General features: G+C 33.3%; 1 protein-coding gene across 2 annotated transcripts; it reads right to left on the reverse strand.

Moving 5' to 3' along the window:
• Positions 1-3,620: 3,620 nt before the first annotated feature.
• On the reverse strand, positions 3,621-20,318 carry Got2 (glutamate oxaloacetate transaminase 2). Of its 2 annotated transcripts, XM_073080940.1 has the most exons (10): positions 20,268-20,318; positions 19,656-19,723; positions 16,601-16,757; positions 16,052-16,195; positions 12,983-13,189; positions 8,596-8,691; positions 7,987-8,137; positions 5,809-5,983; positions 5,035-5,185; positions 3,621-3,946 (listed from the first exon to the last, which is right to left on the reverse strand). In XM_073080940.1, the coding sequence occupies exons 1-10, from the start codon at positions 20,301-20,303 to the stop codon at positions 3,824-3,826; spliced, it is 1,308 nt and encodes a 435-aa protein (XP_072937041.1). In that variant the 5' UTR covers positions 20,304-20,318; the 3' UTR covers positions 3,621-3,823. The 2 variants fall into 2 exon arrangements, with proteins under 2 accessions (XP_072937041.1, XP_072937042.1); XM_073080941.1 differs by lacking the exons at positions 19,656-19,723; positions 20,268-20,318 and adding an exon at positions 17,556-17,778.
• Positions 20,319-21,067: the final 749 nt, after the last annotated feature.

The raw sequence follows: 21,067 nt of genomic DNA on the forward strand, positions 1-21,067 counted from the left end.
AGCTGATTTTTCGCGAGTAGCTTCGTTTCGACAAGACGCCCAACATTTTTCCTTACAGCAATGTTGGTAAATGGTAGCTTGATGGGGCAGCAAGGATAAAATATGTTGACCGGACGAATTCTAAAAATTTATTACTAACCAAATTTTTCTTTGTTAATTATCAAGATAATTATTTAAATAACGTGAAAAAATATTTGTCCTACAAAATATAAGGTTTTTATTAAGGCGTCCCCCCTCTCCAACATGTATCATAAACAAGGCCATGAAAAATAATTACTAACCAGCTGATTTTTTTTTTATTGGCTGTCTACCATTTACATAGTCTACCATGCACATTGTCCTACAAATTACATGGTATGTCATCTCGGACCTACACTTAAAAGTTGTAGTACTAATACTTAATGTAAAAATAATTAGTATCAAGCTGAGTGTTCCAGAATAGCTTCGTTTCAATGAGACGCCCAACAAATTCTCGTACGAAAGTTCTCGATTGTGGTTTATAACTAAAATAATAGGGATGAAATATGTTGATTTGACGAATCAAAAAAAAATATTACTAACCGAATTTTTTTTTATTAATTATCGAGACAATTATCTAAATAACGTGAAAAAATATTTGTCCTACAAAATATAAGGTTTTTTTTAAGGCGTCCCCCCTCTCCAACATGTATCATAAACAAGGTCATGAAAAATAATTACTAACCAGCTGATTTTTTTTTTATTAGCTGTCTAACATTTACACAGCTTACTACCCACATTGTCCTACAAATTGCGAAGTACGTTATTCCAGTCCGCCAGTTTTATAGTTTATTTATATTATATTATAGTTAAATTACAAATTTTGTAGGATTAATAAAAGTTACCCTTTTTTTTGTAGGACATTGTTTTATTTAGATAAAAATTATATTATTCTATCACGTGATACCTTTGTCCTACAGTTACTAATAAAAAAAAAAATCCTGCGGAATTAACATCTTTTCAGCGTAGGTCCGAGATGACATACCATGCAATTTGTAGGACAATGTGCATGGTAGACTATGTAAATGGTAGACAGCCAATAAAAAAAAAATCAGCTGGTTAGTAATTATTTTTCATGGCCTTGTTTATGATACATGTTGGAGAGGGGGGACGCCTTAATAAAAACCTTATATTTTGTAGGACAAATATTTTTTCACGTTATTTAAATAATTATCTTGATAATTAACAAAGAAAAATTTGGTTAGTAATAAATTTTTAGAATTCGTCCGGTCAACATATTTTATCCTTGCTGCCCCATCAAGCTACCATTTACCAACATTGCTGTAAGGAAAAATGTTGGGCGTCTTGTCGAAACGAAGCTACTCACGAAAAATCAGCTTGTTATTAATAAATGATGAAAACTATACTAGGGATCCTGTACCATAAAAATGGTTATGTTTAAAATTAATTTATCATAAAATTTATATTAACTTGTGGGAAATAAAAATTAACATTTCTTATTTGCTTTTTATAAAATACAAAAATATTTGCTGTTACAATTATTATAAAATGGTGCGTAATACCCCATTTCCATGGGTGACAAATGACAGACTATGAAAAGTAGTGAAAACTTAACCATTCAGTGGTTTAATTTAAAGTCGGCCTATTTCCTTTGAAATAAAATATGCTCATGAATAAAAGAGAGAATATCATTAAAATGTATATATGAAACAATGTGACACTTTAAAAATAATAATTTAAACTGAGTTCATTTATGCTATATGTTGTATTAAATTGGCAAATACGTTAAAATATAAGGTGTTCTAATAATCTGCTAACTAATGTGATATGTATGTTGTCCAAGATTAGAAAAAATGTAAAGTAAGTATTATTAAATATGTTTAATATCTATTTTAAAGGCAAACTGAAAAATAATTTATCTCTAAGTATAGTATCAATTGTTTAATAAATGTTAATGTATGACAAGCAATTAATATTTTTCCAATAAATATTATATTTTAATAATATAAAGTTTATGTCTCGAGAAATATTAAATGGAATCTATAATTATTATTTTGTCAGTGTTGTAGATTCAAAATGGTAATGAGCTGTTTTATTCTCAAAAATATGAAGACAATTAAACAGTTTTGAAGATATTATTTCTTTCTTTGATATAATTAGTATATAAATATTCAATTCATTCAGCTATTATAGTTTGTATGTACATATGTTAATAAATGTAATAAAATGCAAAATCTCCAGTTTCACAAAAGCCAAATTTAAATGTATATATTTTATTGTCTATTTATCTTAGTTGATTTCTTATGAAATTCCCTAATTTGACTTTTAAGCCCTGAAAACGCAGACACACACCCATTACCAAAATTTAATTTTTGCCTTAAAAATGCTGCCTATTTATTTTTCAGTAAAATAATTTCGAAGATTTAAGGATATTTGAATCTGAACTTTTTGGAAATAAAAAATAGGTTAAACAAAATCCCAAGTACTTCCTAAATAAAATTACTACGCAAACAGAAACTCCAAACGCGGGTAACTGCGGCCAAAAAGCCAGTGATAAGTTCTATTTTTTTTATTTAACGTCTCAATTTTTATACTTATTTGATTAACATAATATACAAATACAAAAAAATCATTAAATATAAAGTTTTCATCTCATCTCAAGCTTAGACCGTTCAACCATAGACTTTGTCCACAAAATATAGTGGTAGGTTCTGTTAGCATCATGGAGTAGTGCTAAGGAGACGAGCTAACCTTTCAATCAATTAGTGCAATTAAATATTGTTTACATTAATTAGATAATTTGTTAATTGAAAACGTGTGCAGTAATTACGAATTTAAACGCAGTTGGCATATTGTGACCGGTATCTTTCGTTATAAGTAATATAAGCTGTGCATCGTTTTCGATGTTATTTTTGTAAATTTCCTTTGTACTGGAAATGAGGTGGTTGGATCTCGAGTTGTTGTGCAGAGGTACATATTTCTTGTTGTCGGAGCAATGGTTTTGCATTCTAAAGAAATAGTGCCATGACTAGTGTAGTTTGTTATACGACAATTTGTACATATAATGTTATAAACTGTTTTTATTGAAAATATCATTGACAATGTGTCGACTATAGAATGTTAGAATAATAAATTTGTACCATAATAATAGAATTGTATGAAAAGTGCGCATTTTTTTGGATGTGTATGTATGTATAATAATTTTTTTTTTTAGTGTAGTGAAATGTTATAGGTTTACATATTTTGGATATCGATGCAGGTGAACGTGTAAGATTGTTGCCGTGATGCCATCGGATTGTGGTCAAAAATGTGTTCCCAATATATGTAGCATCCTAAAAGGAATTATACTTTTGTATAAAATATAAAATTTTCTTTTTATTTTGGGCAACGTTAACGATTGACCTGCATCTTTTTTAAAACCTAAAGTTAACTTTAATTTGTTCGCGAGCTGTAAATATTTTGCGTAGAATTAGTTTTGTCCTAGAATCACAGCAACATGTTAATACAATTTCTGTGTTTTGGCATCAAGTTTATTTTATCTACTTATTTTAACAATAAACAGTTTAATCATAAAAATGTATTTTTGTACCACCTCTTCGCTTGTTCCGAGGGCCGATAAAGGAAAGTAAATAAAATTCATATTAAAAATAAATTTATATTTAACACTAGATAAACATTACATGATTATTCGCAAACATAAAAATATACGAGACAATCGCGTAGTAAAAACTGCTTAGTGAGCTACAAGCGGAGTTGTCAGTTTCAAAAATAATTTCCAGGACAGGATAAATACTGTTTTCATCTGGTACCGTATAATTATCATTATTGAATATATTCGATATGTCTAGGCCGTCACCTTGTGGATGGCCTCGGCGATGTAGTTCACGTTCTTGGAGGAGATGCCCGCCACGGAGATGCGGCCGTCCTTCGTCAGGTAGATGTGGAAGTCCTTTGTAAGCCTCTCCACCTGAAATGTGTAAGTCACAATGAAGACCCGTCCATATTATCAAAACTCGTATAAAGACTTCAGTCCAATACAAAATTTAATCAATGAGAAGTGACACTTGGCTCTGTCATTAAGTTTTTGGTCAGTTAAGGTTTATCATCTGCAGACTTGCAGCCTGATTTCTACTTATTGATACAAAAGGTAAATAAAAACCAAGTATTAAATTTATCATCCATTAAAGAAGAGAGTTGTGTCATGAAAAGGGTGGCATTCAATTAATTAAATATGCCTTCATTTATTTAATTAAACGCCACCTTTAAAATGAAAAATAAAGTTTTTCTTGGTTAACATAGAAAATTTCAATGATATATGTAAACTATAACTTTGTTTCGAGGAGTTCGGATTATTATGACTGTAGATTACAGTGAATAACGAGATTACGCTGGAGCGTGAACGTAGCGTGACTACATGATTATGTGGATACAATCTAAAGCCTGATAGCCGAGTAGGTATGTCTTGTGTCAATAAATTCCTTATTAAAATCCATACTAGCATCTAACTTAAGATTTAGCAGCAGAAGTTAAGATTTACAAGCAGAATTATAATTTTAAGGAAAGAAGGTGTCTCACATATTTTTGTCACAAAGTCTTCACAGGCCGGGATTCGTTTCAACTTAGTCCTCAGGGGTATCGATACAATACCTCTTGGTTATTATCGATTAACATCTGATGATATTTTGTGACAATGGCTATCAGGGTGGTAGAATCCTTTGTGGTTCGACTCCGGCGGCACCACCGCCACACCTATTTCTGCCTCATAACAGCAGTGTAAGCCCTGCTGTGTACTGGTTTATAGGGTGTGGTAAGGGAGACAGACTTTTCCGAGGCGTTCCAGCTTATTCCTCGGGACTAGCGGCGTCACTGTGGCCGACCTCAGGTAGGAATATCAAATCCTATTTGGGCTTAATAGCAGATGTCCATGGGCGGCAGTAGCACCATCAGGTGGACTGCATGCTCGTCTACTACTTTATATTATATTAAAAAAAAACCTAACGGGCGACGTACGTAACATGTACATAAACATTTTCAATTTAAAACAGACTCCCATACCTGTTCAGGTTTGAGCCCCGTGAAGCAAAACATGCCGATCTGGTCTGTGATGTGCCGCCAGGAGTTTTTGTTGCCAGCGCCCTCGATGCCCGCGCGAAGCTGTGTGCGCATCGAGATGATGCGGTCCGCCATCAGTTTCACATCCGCCAACCTGATCATTGTATGATAAACTTTGATTAAAAAGACGTTTTCCACACGGACAGCCCCACACTTTCCCTGTGTAGAGAGTGTCATGTCCCCGAACAGGTATCTGAATTATTCATTTAGGTATCTATTTGGCCGAGGATCGAATTATTTGCGCATCAGATCGCTTTAGTGAACGCTCCACCATGCGAGTCGTCAAAGATTAAGTGTAAGGGCCGTAGACAAGAGTATCATATTGACACTATGAAGTACGGATAATTTGATGCCAGTGGTATTTATAGTAGTGATATTAGTAATTTAAATGGACATAAGAACGTTCTTCAGTTATGCTATGGTAACATAAAACTACTTAAGATAAAAATTATGCAAATATTCAATGGATTCTCATACTGAACATTTGAGAGTAAAACCTTTCATTTGTGTGTGCATTAATAAAGATTGTTATAAGTAAGTGACACTGAGTCATTTTGAGAAAAATGTGATTGTGACGTGTGTGTGTGCGTATACGCGCCAACTTGTTACTTTATTTTGTTAATTTACGTTTCTAAGATTAAAGAAGGGATGTATGATAAATTAGTGAGTGTACATCTGTAAAAGTAAGTTGCGTGAATCATTGCTTGTAACACCGACCACTGCTTCCTGAGATCGGGCGCGGTGAGGATCTCCTGCACGAGGCGCGCGCCGTACAGCGGCGGGTTGGAGTACATGGTGCGCACCATGATCTTCACCTGCGACATCACCTTGGCCGCCGACTCCGCGTCGCCGCACAGGAACGTCAGCGCGCCCGCGCGCTCGCCGTATAAACCTATGGACATGCACCATTAATATTATATGTATAGTGTAAGGAGTATCCAAAATTAAAGACTTGAATAGAGCTACTTATTTATAATTAATTCCGAGACCTCCACACATCGCCCTTCCCTTTGTTTTATTTTTTAAAATCACAAATACAGCGTTACAGCCAATTAAATATATGGCCAGCATTATTCTTCGAGTGAAAGATTTAATACTATTTGTTCAATATTCTTATGTCGAACTAACTCAATTAAATATATGTAATAATAAAAGTCCTTATCAATAAAAATGGAATTAAAGGTAGCGGCATTTCGTATTCGCCTCTCGACTCTTCTGTGTGAGTCAAAGATGTGAGTCACTATTTTATATTTCATCATTTATCTATATAATCTATCAAAAATGCGTTACTGATGTTACAAAGAAAGAACTTCTCAAAAGAGAAATGCTACATTGGTCCTATAAAATAGAAAAAAAAAACAACAGGTTTTAGTGCCACCCCAGGCGAACAGGGAACTCTGTTTTCCTTGATAACATTGTATTATATACCTACTTATTATTAGCGCCGACGGAGTTCAATATACAGATGTCAAATCTTTTACGTCATGAAGAAAAAACAACAAAAACTTTATTTACACCGTAGGTAAATCAGTATGAGAAAAACACTTGATAAGATTATAAGGTCAAATGCGTAAACATTCCGTTCCACTCGTGTTGTTACTATGATTATGTCACTATGAGATGCATTGAGTATACGTTCTTGCCCTATATCTAGTTGTAATATCGTATTTTAATAAGATGCTATTGATACTTCTATCAGTTAAGTCTAGTCTAGTCTAGTACACATTCTACTCTTGGCAACAATAAATACTTGCCTTGTATTGGTAATGTATTATTAATTCAAACGGGTCTTAAATTATAGAGATAATCATAAAATATAAAAACAATCATATCCCTTCCTTGACAGTAACATTCAAGAATAATAAGAATAACATTGATAAGAATAAATATACCAATTTGGGTTTTACTGGTTATATGTAAAAAAATCTTTATAAAAAATACATCGTAAGGTATGACAGGAAAACCTACTATAGCCTATATTTTATTTCTAATGCATGCAATTCTTCTGTACATTTTACTGATGGAGTAAGATAGATGCTCTATGATTGATCGGTTGAAGGGCAAAACTCAGCAATAGGATACAGTATGTCATTATACTTATGTATTGCATAAAATAATTGAAAATAAAACAAAACCTGGATATTTTATATAATTAAATGAATATCTGTTTAGAATGTGATAGATCGTTTCAGACGATTTTATTCGATTTCTCAAATATTGAAATTGTAATATTTTAAAACACACTTATCGAAGCTAGAAGTCAAAGCTGCATCAGAGTTGCTTCATGCAAAAGCCACGGGCCTGATTTTCTCACAGAACCACATTTCGTAGGTCATTTCGCAGATGTCGTCATGTTGGTCTTCTAACGTTAAATAATCGTGATTAGTAAAACTTATAAAGAGTAACTAATAAAGAGTTATGTACTAATAAATGCATCATTTGAGCAAATTGCTAATTATTTTATTCATATTACATAGCTACCGCAGGGAATCGGGCGACTCGCTCGATTCAGGCGACAATATCGTGAGCGGTAAGTGTTAATAAACATATTAAGTATTATCTTTATTTGTAACGTAAAATTCTTTAAAATCGTACATGATAAACAAAGTAACAAAATGTTCCCAATTTATCAAATAAAAATCAATCTATATTACGCAGCCTAGGCTATTTGGGCTTTGGCCTATTCTGTAATTATTGAAAGGAGTAGAAAGGACAGGTTGCTATCGAAGTTTTCCTAACAATTTATATATAAGAAAAGTATGAACTGAGACTGTCGGAGCACTGCTACAGGCGCGATCACCTCACTTAGCTACATCTACCTATGCCAAAAGAGGTAAAACGGTATTGTTTCTACCACTTATTGTTAAAATAAATAAATAAAATAAAATAACTCACCCATATTCTTAGCGAAGCTCTGCGCTAGGGTGACCTGGTGGCCCTCCTTGACGAAGAGGCGCACGGCGAAGGCGTCGTTGTCCACGTTGCCCGTCGCGAAGCCCTGGTACGCCATGTCGAAGAACGGGAACAGCTTGCGGTCTTTCACCACCTGGTGATGGGAAATTGTGTGAGTCGTGGTGTACCGTTTATGAGCAATGTTTGGGTATTTTCTCTTTGGATATAGGTAACCCGGAAAGAGAAAATAAGACATATGTATTTAATCAATATTGTGCTAATAAGATTAGTGGTGGTCAGTATACTCTATACACCTGTTTAATCAATCAATGTATCAACTCTTTTGCTCAAAGTGTACTCAAAGATGTACTAGAAATTGTCAAACTTAAATCTGTGGAAGTCTAAAATGGGATAGATTTGACTGTTTGGATTAGTGTTTTAAAGGCTCTAGAGATTCCGGAGAGATATAGTATTATAGTATCTCTATGTTTTTAGAACAACCATATAATACTTTTTCCTACTACAAAATATGCATTAAACAATGACAATCCTGTAGCTGTTAAAAGCAGCAATAGTAATAATTCAAATATATTTGTTTCCGTTCATATTTACCTTGGACAGTTGTTCCCAGTCGCTGGGCTTAGGGTCCACGCCGGTGGGGTTGTGTGCGCATGCGTGAAGTAGGATAATAGATCCTTCAGGGATTTTCTGCAATGTACATATCAAACATGAGTTACAATCTAAACTTAATTCTAAATATTTTCGTACTTGAAAACGAAACATAACTACATATCATTTTTATATTGGCAAAGCTACAAATATATAAAGGACAATGCCCATGAAAGTATGGACCGCCATGCAGAGTTGCATCAAATTGAAACTTGTTGTGGACGATGTATAATTAACCAAATACTACCACCAATAATTATTTATATCACGGCGTGCGTAAATTGACGTTTTACGCACGCTTCGCGTGCGCAAAACCCCCATTTCCGACCCCGTAATATAAAATTTTATACAACACGCGGACGAAAAATGATTTTCTGACTCGTGTGATTGCAGTCCTCGCCTGCGGCTCGGCCTGCAAACTCACACTTGTCAGAAAAAAATTTTTCGTCCTCGTATCGTAATGTACTATTTTTAGATCAACACCCGGGTTCTGAAGTTATTTACCGAAATGTTAAGTACATAACCTCAAAATCGAAAATATCCGACGATAGATTGATAGTCGGTTTTAACTGATAGTAGGTACCTATAATGTAGTTCGATTAACATATTCCATTTACTTTTAAAGGTAGTGGGTAAAAAAACTAAAATAATCTTAAAAATCTAAAATAATGAATTCCGAGTATAAAATACTGCCATTTTAATTATTAAGAACAACAATCAACATTTCGTCTTAGTTTATCTTGAATGCAATTCAAAGAAACTATTCTGATCGACAAACTATGTAAAAAAATCAAAAAATAATTTTAATATTACTTTCATTTTGTTGACCCATGAGAAAATCAGTAGGCAAAACACTAATAGATCTTATTGAATTCCGAGTATAAAATACTGCCATTTTAATTTTTAAGAACAACAATCAACATTTCCTCTTAGTTTATCTTAAATGGAATCCCCTGTTCAAAGAAACTATTCTGATCGACAAACTATGTAAAAAAATCAAAAAAATATTTTAATATTACTTTCATTTTGACGCATGAGAAAAATCAGTACCAAGAATGGGCATTCTCCTTTCTAAATTTAAAAATAATCGAGGATTTTGAAAAAAAATAAGCTCTAGCATTGGCAAGAGCCACTACGACACGGTACGACGAAATGTCCGTCATTTTCAATCCCTCATTTTTTTACGTTCCTTCCTCTTATTGTCAAATATGACATGACCCCAGTATCATGCAACTACCTCCCATATGTACATTCGTTATCGATCACGCACGACGTTCGTGACGAAGCTTATCTTAAATATTATGTGTAATCATAGTGTGTAATATATTATTATCTATCAAATATTACGTCTTGTCGTGGAGAATACTTAATCAATCTATATAAGACATTTTATTATGTAACGGGTACTCACGATATGCGTTTTTTATTGCCGATATTTCGACCCAGTTGCATGGATCGTGGTCACGGCGAAACTGAGGTGGAGGGGAGAAACCGTTGACAAGTACTAGTGGTAGATTAATCTATCTACCCTACGTCTAGTTCGTTTTTCTTTTCTAGGTTTCATATCACGACACACAACACTGACAATATCCTTACGCTCCGTACTTTGCACTATTTGTGACTTGCATAAACTAACCACTGGATTCCACGTTTGGGCTAACTTAAAACCATCTTCTCTATTGAAGTTCCTAGGATGTTTCTTGATCTCTATTGCTTCTCTTACTAAACGAGGAAAGTAATGACGCTCAGTGGAGATCACCTGAGGTTTGTGTAATTCAATCCAGTGGTTACAACCTGAACTGAGGATGTGTTCGGCTACCGCAGATTTCTTAGGGTCATTATTTTTGACTGCGCTGATATGTTCCTTAATGCGTTGTGATATGGCTCGTTTTGTCTGCCCAATATACGAGCTACCACAACTACAGTCAACCTTATAGACCCCTGGGCACTGGTATGGAATAGTATCCTTGGGGGAACGAAGATAGGCCGCGAGCTTTTTAAAAGGCGTAAATATACTTTTTATGTTATATTTTCGATCTAAAATCCTCCCTATCTTATCCGTGACACCTTTCACATACGGGAAATATGCGGAATGCCTTTCTACTACGCTGGTGGTGTTATGATTCCGTTCAGTTCGTTTGGCTATAGTTACGTGGCCATTGAGACATACGTTACATAATAAAATGTCTCAATTCCGCGATAATTTTAGTCTAAAATCTATATAAGGTTTTCATTAATAAGTAATATTAAAAATGTTGATCATTATAATTAGTCATCCCATAAACGATATGTGCATATGACCTAAAGACAAGTGATTCGCAACACGCTTTTTTTATTATTTTATTTTGTAGTAGAATTGGTCCCATTTATGCAGTGCACAGAGCACATTCGTATGACTACTGTTCTCATAGTTTTTTATAATATTACGAAATTTCTCGTTAAATTGCTGAATCGTTCCATCCTTTATCAATAAAGGTTTGTTATGTAGGAAATAACGTGTTTGCATAATTTTGACATACTTATTGCAGTTAACCAAACATTTCTGAAAAAAAATAGGCATTATATTACACATTGTGAGCTGTTTCACGAAAATAGTATGTTTGCTGCAAGAATAATTTACGTGCCAAGACAACGTTAGGTTATTTTTGTTCACATATTGGTATCATTAATATAACCACATGTAATCCACATGTATAATCTTATAATCTCTACGAAATAAACAATAGTTCGACATTTAATTGGCAATACAAATTAGGTCGAAAATAACGAGATAGTTGATTACCCCAACCTTGGAAACTCCATTCTTACGCAACCGTCATCTTGTGCCAAACGAACAACTAAATGTTGTAAAATAAATATTCTGAAAATTGCCACAGAATTTGCATTCCATGATATTTTTGTTGTTGGCGAAAGTTTCTACCAAATATAAGGATAGATTATATAGACATGTTACTGAGAAGATCAACATGCAATGAATAGTTTTACACCTTAATAAATTATTATTTAAAAATAACGTTTATTTTCGCATGTCTATACATAGCAGGAAATAATGTCAGCAATAAATTTTAAAATGCAATATTGGCAATCAAAACAAGTGATCAATTAATTGCAGATAATGTTTGTGATCTATAACAAGATTGTAAAGTGTATTGATCGTTCAAAATATCGTCTATCGAAAAATAACTGAATTAGGTATATCCGCGACCGTAGTATAGTGGGCTATTTGGATTAATAAAAAACATAATAGTCATAATATTATTAATATTCAGAGGAAACTCATGTGTAAATTTTCTGTAACTGTACTCAAGCCGTTTAATGGCTTGAGTACAGTTACAGAAAATTTACGAGGAAAATTTAAGAAGAAAATTAATAATCCTTATCTTACTTCCTGGCTAATCCTTACTAATATTATAAATCCGAAAAAAACTCTGTCTGTCTGTCTGTCTGTCTGTCTGGTTGTCTCTTCTTTACTTCGAAACCACTGAACCGATTTTAATGAAACTTTGTACAAAGATAGTCTGAGACCCGAGAAAGGACATAGGATAGTTTTTATCCCGGAAATCCCACGGGAAATAGGGATGGCGATCTAAGATCGATTAATCGGAGAATCGATCTTTTGGACCCAAAACATCGATTATTTTTATCGATATTAGTAAGTATTGAATCGTAAACTATGCATTTAATCAAGTGACTTTCGCAAAGTTGAAGGTACGAATTTTCAGTTTTATTTATGTTAGCATGTTATATTATTTTTTTTAAACCGCGGGCGAAGCCGCAGACAAAAACTAGTAATTTAATAATAACATTACATATCTTAATATGCCTACTAAAACAAAAATATTTAATAATAATTTAATAGTATCATTAAGCTATGTCTATGCCTACTAAAACAAAAATAGGCGCGAAACTTCTAGGTAGCAATACGAACTAAACCTAAAAACTTTAGAACAAACTCATTAAAAACACGCGATCGATATTGGCACAACTCATTGCGTCAGCTAATCACGCGGTCTACACATCATGAATGTGCTAAACAAACTTTAAAATATAATTTTACAATTTTACGTCTGCATGGAAACCGAACCACTGTACAAAACATTTTAAAGAAATGGAAAAGTAGATAAAAGTGTTAGGGCGTTTGTCCACCGCCTACTTCGGCGCCGTCATCTCATTCTCGGCGACGGTCCGGTGACAGCGGCGGTGGACAAACGCACTTACTCAAAATACCCGACGGAAATTTTATAATTTACATTTCAAGTGGAGTCTTCATCGACACTAATCACTGACAATTTATTCCATATTCCTATTGAGAAATCTGTAGGTAACTTACGGAGATATCTTCCAGAGCACCTTGGAGGTCGAAGCCGTTCGTCTTGGGGTCGAAGTAGCGGTACTTCTTGTGGGGTAGGTTGAGCATGTTGCAGATCTGCGGGTGGTTGCCCCACGTGGGTGTGGGCATCCAGATCTCCTTGTTCTTCGCATAGTGTTTTGTGATGAACTCCAGGCCGAGACGGAGAGCACCAGTGCCGGATAGTGTCTGTGTAAATATTAGATAGTTAGGTACTATACATAAAAGAAAAAATATCAATGAAATACAATTGGTATAGATTAGATTTACACACATAATTTAGACGCGCGATAGGAGGGAAAAATATTGACGAGATAATTGTTGTAACGAAAACGTTTACGCTTGAGCGTTACCTTACGATACTAAAAGTTAATAACAATAAATATTGTTTATTAAGACTAATTGATACACATTTTGTTCCTAGGTCCACTGCAGGAACAGAACATTATGAGACCATGATATAATACGGTACTACGACTCAAATCAAATCTCAAAAAGTCTATGTAATTTAGTTCGTGATCTTAAAAATTAAAAGTAACATTGTGAAAAGCCCGTGTAAAATTTTGCTCTTTCTACTTAAATATTGTATGAAAGAAACAAGTGGAAGGAAGGAAGGCCTAGTGATAAGCGACAGTGATAAGACCAAAGACTTAGCAAACATTACTTTTCTCTTTATCTTTCATATTTGTGCTATTTTGATGCTGCACGCTTAAATAATATGTGTACTTTATGGTAATATGTACACCATTTTTATTTGAATTCTTACGCAATGGACTTAAAATAATCCAGACAAACTTGACATTCAAATTTAATGATAAAATGGAATTTGGGGAAGCCCATTTTATTTGCTTGTGATTCATTTTTATACTTATAACTGATGTTTTTTTTTATCAAGAAACGAGATGAACTATTGGCATTATGCGTTATGCAGATAAATAGCGCGTTATTTAGTTTCGGCTACATAAATAGGGCAGGGTTGCCAAAAAATAGTCAACTTCGTTATAACTGAACTGAATTGGTAAATAGGACATTGCCTAGTTCTCCAAGAGTCCACTTGAAGCAGCCGGACACTGTGACCTCAGTAAGAGGGTCAGCACGAGAGCCTAGCGCTACTTAGAAAGTGGGGTGTGTGTCATCTGCAAATTTTATTTTAACTCTTCAATTATTTTTCAAATAATATCAAATAGATAACAAGGAACATGAATGATAATGAGCAGAAAGTTGGAATATCTTACATATAAACGTATACATAGATAATAATTATTTACTCTAAAAAAGGACAAAACTATTTAATTGTCTCATTTATTCGATACCGGTTTCGAAATTATAGAAAACTAGTTTCTGCACTTACTGTTACCTTGATAACAACATATTAATAACATTGAAGTGGTATTAGTAACGCAAAGCAATAAACAATTGTTTCTATGATAATAAGAATGAGATTGCAATAGAAAATGAATATTGGTGATATTGTTAGAAAACTTCATTTTAAATTGTCAAGGTATTAAGTTGATAGACATACTGTAATTGAATTTTTGATGTCTCTTATCATCACAATCGATGTATTTACAAGTAAATAATATAAATTTTTCGATCGTAAAGCACTCTCTGATGCTTCGCATCATGAGTCGTGCAATAAGACTAGATAAGAAAACGAACGTCGATTCGACGTCGAATGACAAGCAAAATATGTTTTTTAATGAGTATCTTAGAATGATATAGGTAATCTATTATTTTTATAATGACAATGACTATATCCAAAATTTTAATTCTCTATATCTATGATCTAGGAACGTAGAATCTTGATTGTAATTAACATTTACATTATTATTATCTACGTTTGAAGAGTGTAATAAGCAACATATAATTGCGCTCGTTATTTATATCTATCCAATTTTTCGACTAACAATTATCGAAATTTGTCGATTCTTGCATATTAGAAATTATATTTTTTTATCTTTGGTAGGCACAAATTGGATTGATTTTAATATTATTTATTCATTATCAAGTCGACCGCATGCTTGTACGCTACTTTAATGACATAAAAACGTACTTAATTTAAAAATATGGTCATGTTGACAAATAAATATTTTATTAAATGTAAGTAATACATTAAGTAATAGAACATAAATTGGTCAGCTCAAAGTGCTTGTGACGTACACTAGTATATTTTAGTTTCATGCGCTTCCATTTGATAAACGCTGACTGCAGCGTAAGTTAAGGTCGCTAGACTGAACCGTCAATTGGAAATAGGTATAATTTGCGAATAGAATGTTCACTGAATTAAAATGACCTTTATGTATGATGAAAATATTAGGGTGCGTTGCAGATTATTCAGTCATTTACGGTTCGCCCGGGCTGCATGTAACATGTGGAGCATATGCTATGTAACAACAGAAAATAGTTGCAACTGTAATTTTATGGCATACATTTGAGAATTTTGGAACAAACATTTTTTCGGTACACCAGTATGAATGCATGTAGGGGACAATAGAATAACACGGCCACAAATTAATTCGACTCTTTATGATTGTTCAGAATATTTTTCGTCTACACAGCAGTAGGAACATTGTACACTTTTACGGCGAGCATGTGTAATATGAGACAAATGTGTGGGCAAACGATAATTATGAAATGTATTGATCTATCACTGTGTTATATTACCAGAAAATGATATTAATTATGTCAATACCTATACATACAAGGAATACAAGGAAAAGGGTTAAGGGGGTCAACCCACCCGAAGAAATCTGAAATCATATACTTATCTACGTGCAACTTTTTCCAGGTTGTTTTCGAAAAAGAACCGTTTTTGTTGTCATATTCTTCCTACAGACGGCAACAAATTGATAAAATCTTTGTTAAGCTGGATCAAACCTCTCCCAAACAAAAGGCATGGATCTGCCATTAACTACAATCATATTTATTACAAGATATCTACTATCTATACTCATGTAACAGTCATGTAAGTGCCCTTAGCGACTTGTAACCATCATAGACACCATAATCCTATTACAGTAAGAACATGATACATTATTGCCAGTCATTCACCTGTACAGTGCAGTTAGATTTATTCTTGATAACCGGGCTGTCATCACCAAAGGCCAGCTTGGCAACAGCATCTGTGTATGTGGCCTCGCCACCGATGGGGGCATACTCGTGGTTCAAGGCCTTCTTATGGAGGATTTCTTCTGCCTGCAAAAAAAAACATTATTTGAACAAAACAAGGTATATCATTAGAATTAATTTTGTTTTAAAATACAATTATCTTATCAACTTCTTCATAACATTGTAACACTTAAGACTGGCCATAAATTTTATACAACATATAGAGAATATACATTATGTATGCATGGCATAGTACAGAGCATAACTAACATCAATGAGGGTTGGTTAAAAGCTTAAAGATGGCGCCTCTAGATTTGCCAACCTACCCTATAACATTTCAATAACTAAAATTTTGTTTAACATATAAAATGGAGGCTAATACCCAAGCCATAGTAATATAGAAAAATAGAAAAATTGAAAAGGTATTTCTGTTGCAGACATAAAATTAAATTTAAATCTTTAAATAGATTTCATGAATCTGAAAATACTGACCTTTCTAACTGATGGCAACACAAAGGGTTTGCCTTCATCATCTCTGTATGCTCCCACGCCAAGGTTCACTTTCTTCGGGTCTGTGTCTCTTTTGTAGGCCTCAGTGATGCCCAAGATCACATCAGGTGGGCCCATCTGCACATTGCTCCACCAGGTGCTGTGCAAATTTAGAGACTAAAATTCACTTTCCTTTTTGTTATAAAAGGTTACAGTATGAACCTAGTCTTTTGTATACAGAACTCACATGCACCAACACAGCAGTGTTAGAAGTGTACTTTTATAACTTATATAATTTTATATACATCACAATTTTCAATTAAATCCGAGGGTAGGGTACCTAACAAGACCTATTTTTGCTTTAAACAATTGTTTCGAGAAAGACATAAAAACCATATGTTTTTATGTCTTTCTCCAATAGTTCAGCAGGATGATAATTTTAATGTAAGGATCATCTCACACTTGGGTAACAATGTCCACTTTATTACCAAATCTAATTGGGAAAAAAATTAAAATTAAAAAAAAATAACTATAATTTCCTGTCTTTTAATTTTCAAATACTGAAATAACTCAATAAATAATAGTTTTGATAACAAAAATACATGTTTATTATTGAGAAACACATTATTACTATATTTTTTATTTGCATTGAACATGCTGCAATAAGTTTAGATTTTTAAGTCATTTTTTTTTTCTAATTTACTATCAATGAAAGTTTGCAAATTATTTCACATTGCTTACAATACCTTTTAGTTGATCTAAACGTGGGTACCTTAACAAGCATGGTAAGGTAAAACCGGTTGTAAAATAAAAGAGGTTATTTAATTATAGTTATTAGTGGCTAATATGTACTTAAGCGCTTACTTAGCAAGTTATCATACATTCACAGAATACACAATGTATTTTGTATATACAAGTGTTCGGATTACGTAAACAAGTAAAAAAGCCGGTACTCTACCTACTAGCCCTTAGGGCCGAGTTTCCGATAATTGCCTCCACATTGTTGTTTTTAAGCACTTGAACAGTTAATTTCTTTAAGGCCTGAGCCATTTTTAAAACTACACTGATGGACGCTTATTTATATGGATATGATATGAATGGCACACCGACTATGTGGCCTAGCCCCGCGAATACTCGGATTGTATATCTTCCTTGCTCACTCGCTGATAAATAAATAGCATAGCATATGGTAGGGTGGCATGCTTTCAAATTTATTTTCCCGTTTTTTTTTTGTCATTTTATAAAAAAATATTTTGATTGGCCCATGTTAATGAAAAGGTATTTGTAACGTACGTGATTATGTATTGATCTAAAATGCACTTAGAATTTTGTATACCTTTGTAAAGTTTATTAGAGTTCTCTTCCTGCAATCAATTGTCATTTACCTCAGTTGTATCGGTAAATAGCAAACTTCTTAATTTCGAAAATAACTAAAAATCTAACAATTAGGTACATGTTACAAGCAATAATTATGGTTTTACTGAATTTTTATTATTTCTCTTACTGGCGTAACTTAAAAATCCTACTCACTTCTTTATTTTTTTAGGATTCTATTCTTGAAGGAACATACAAAGTTCCCATAATTTCTTCGTAGATTCTAAATGAATTTGAATTATTCTTGTAGCAAATAAATAATTTTAAACGTCATCATTTATTTTTTAAAGTACCCATATTTAAAGGAAAATATATCATGCTTGCAACATTGCTATAAATACGTCAGATTTCTGCGCTATGCGTCATTGCTACAATGTCGCTAAAGGTCAGCTGAGCGTCGTTAGTCGTTATAGCGTCCAAATAGGGTTCCTCGAGTAAATTCTGGAATACTTCTGAATATAAAAATATTTTAAATTTATTTGAAATATGGCTATAGAAATATGTAAAAATGTATTTTGCATGCCGTATATATCTGACTTATAATATAAAGTTTGTTTAAGAAACTTAATTCATTACGCTTCTCCACGTAACTTGAAAAATGTTATTTCTGTACATTTTTCCCCGTATCTTTTTACCTCATACATTTTATATTAAAGCATAGTATATTTATTTTGCTTAAGCCTATGGCACCGCTCGTATTCTGAATCACGCTATGAAGTTTTTATCACATCTTGCATTATAATTATATATTGTTGGGAATGATGGTAAGAATAAGAAACTTTAATTGTCAAATGCGGGTATTAACTAAAAGTGGGCGTAAAAGGGCACTAGAGCGTTTGTGTTTCTGTTAATTTATCTAGGACAGTTTAGGTTTTCGGCTTATAAAAAATGGTTTTTAAATAATTTCCTGACGATTTTCCTAACAATATTATTATTTTTTTATATTTAATATAAGAGTAGCAGACGAGCTTGCAGTCCACCTGATGGTAAGTGGCTACTGCCGCCCATGGACTTCTGTAATCAACCCCAGATAGGATTAGATATTCCTGAGGTCGACAACAGATACGCCGCTACCCCTGAGGACGAAGCTGGAACGCCTCGGAAAAGTATGTCTCCCTTACCACACCCTTCAAAACGGAACACAGCAGCGCCTAACACTACTGTTGTTAGGTAGAAATAGGTGTGTGCCGCCGGAGTCCAACCACAAAGGGTTCTACCACCTTCAAAAATATTACATTGTATAAATACACTACGAACTGAGCCTATTAGAGCGCGATCGCATTCCAGGCATCGTGAGGATCTGCCTGGTGAATGATCTCCCTTTGTCAGTGGTAACCCCCACACAAGATTGACAAGAATACGACCCTTTTCAACTTCATCTTCGATAGTTACCTCAACTGAGTTGACGTCCAACCTTATTCCATGCACATACTGCTCACAGCATTAGTTCAACAGCTCATTAGATTATCGCAGCGCATCTATTCGCTCTACCTTTACCTATACAGACTCAAGGTGCTTGTACGTATATGGTGCGCGCCAAACTGCTATTACCGCTCTGAAGTTATTGCGAGCAGATGTAGTCATATAATTTGCCATGGTGACGCGATCCATTTCTATATTCAGAGCGAACTACCAGTTTTGCGTGGACTATAGAGTAGATGTCACGAAGTTACGGATTACTTACCATAAAAACCTTCGGTCTAAGCAGGGGAGATGTGGCGAGTTTTCACAACTCGTCAAGAGATGACGCCACTAGTATTCAAGAAGACATTTAAATTTCCAATTCAAACCCAATTTGATTTTTGTGTTTGTTACTGGAAACATCTTAATACATTTAGATATGGCTTTGCATGAAGAATCTGCACGAGAATGTAAAAATAAAAGTCAAGAATTGACTTCAATTTATGAAGTCTTATTGCCTATGAAACTATCGACAGCATAAACAGATAGTAAATTACTATCTGTTATTACTATTAGTAATATTGAATTTTGATAAGATTTTCCCTTCCAAAGTAAAGTAGAACAAAGTGTAAGGGAAGTCCGAGGACTCCGATGTTTAATAAAACAGAATTTAATTAATAATTTAAGAACAGGAATTTCAGTAACGAAAATTGAAAATGTTTTCGAGGTGTGACATTATACTTTAGAATAAGTGTAATTTTATTGGGCAAATTACTATTAAGTAACTTATAGGCAGTATCTTACTTCTAGAAAATAAGGTAGATAAACAGTTTTTCTTTATTAACATATTTGTGCTCCTTAGTAATATAATATTATTAAACTGTAAGATGCTTACCACGGAGAGGATGCTCTCGTTGATCTGCCTCTTCATTTATGTGATTTGCTTTTCCATTTTCACATGATAAGAAAAATAAGGCGAAAAGTTATGTAAAAGCATGTAATGTTGTATTGTGATTCTCAACTTTCAAAATGATACTCTGTGAGTCTGTAACTATGATTATTTCATACTTCATAGTAATATTTACTGAGAGATTTCAACATCATCATTATCAAAAAGATTAAAACCAACCAGCCCTGCTACGCTCTTCAAAATAAGATGAAATATTATAAAAACGTTAACCACCATATTTTACTTTCTTGCTAACGTAAGGATCTAAAAGGACATATATAATACATTTGGAAAAATGGAATTAATTTTAATACTAAAATACATTTTTTTTAAAGAAATGTTTTAACTATTAATTTTATCTGTGTTACAGATTTAAATAAAGTAAGTTGTCTGTGGTATGGAAACTATAATTTTAACGTAAAACGGAACGTAAAACGACTTGGGGTTTATTCTGTAATCATATTTTACTCGATCGATACTCGATATTACAAAATCATAATGAGTAGATATCAATTTAAAATTACATAAATTATAGAAAATTCGATTGGATTTCATTCAAAAATATTTTTCATTTTTATAATATTGCTGTATACAATACAATTTATCCTCTGGTGTTTTGATTTAAAACCTATGATACATAATTCAAATTAATAAAATAGTAAGTTATTATAATTAAAAAAAAATACTACTTTTTTTGTGAAATTACAAGCAGTGTAAACTTAACACCTAATCGATTTAAGAATGCT

The sequence above is a fragment of the Epargyreus clarus genome, unplaced genomic scaffold (genome assembly GCF_041222505.1).
Source record: "Epargyreus clarus isolate Ecla_fem2 unplaced genomic scaffold, WU_Ecla_fem_2.2 ptg000015l, whole genome shotgun sequence".
In the NCBI taxonomy this organism is placed as follows: Eukaryota; Metazoa; Arthropoda; class Insecta; order Lepidoptera; family Hesperiidae; genus Epargyreus; species Epargyreus clarus.

Coding starts and splice junctions, on each gene's coding strand:
- Got2 (XM_073080940.1), bottom strand. CDS start 20,303: ATGAAGAGGCAGATCAACGAGAGCATCCTCTCCGTG. Junction 8,692..12,982: donor GTGCTCTGGAAGATATCTCC/GTAAGTTACCTA, acceptor TGTACATTGCAG/AAAATCCCTGAAGGATCTAT. Junction 8,138..8,595: donor ACTGGGAACAACTGTCCAAG/GTAAATATGAAC, acceptor TCCCATCACCAG/GTGGTGAAAGACCGCAAGCT.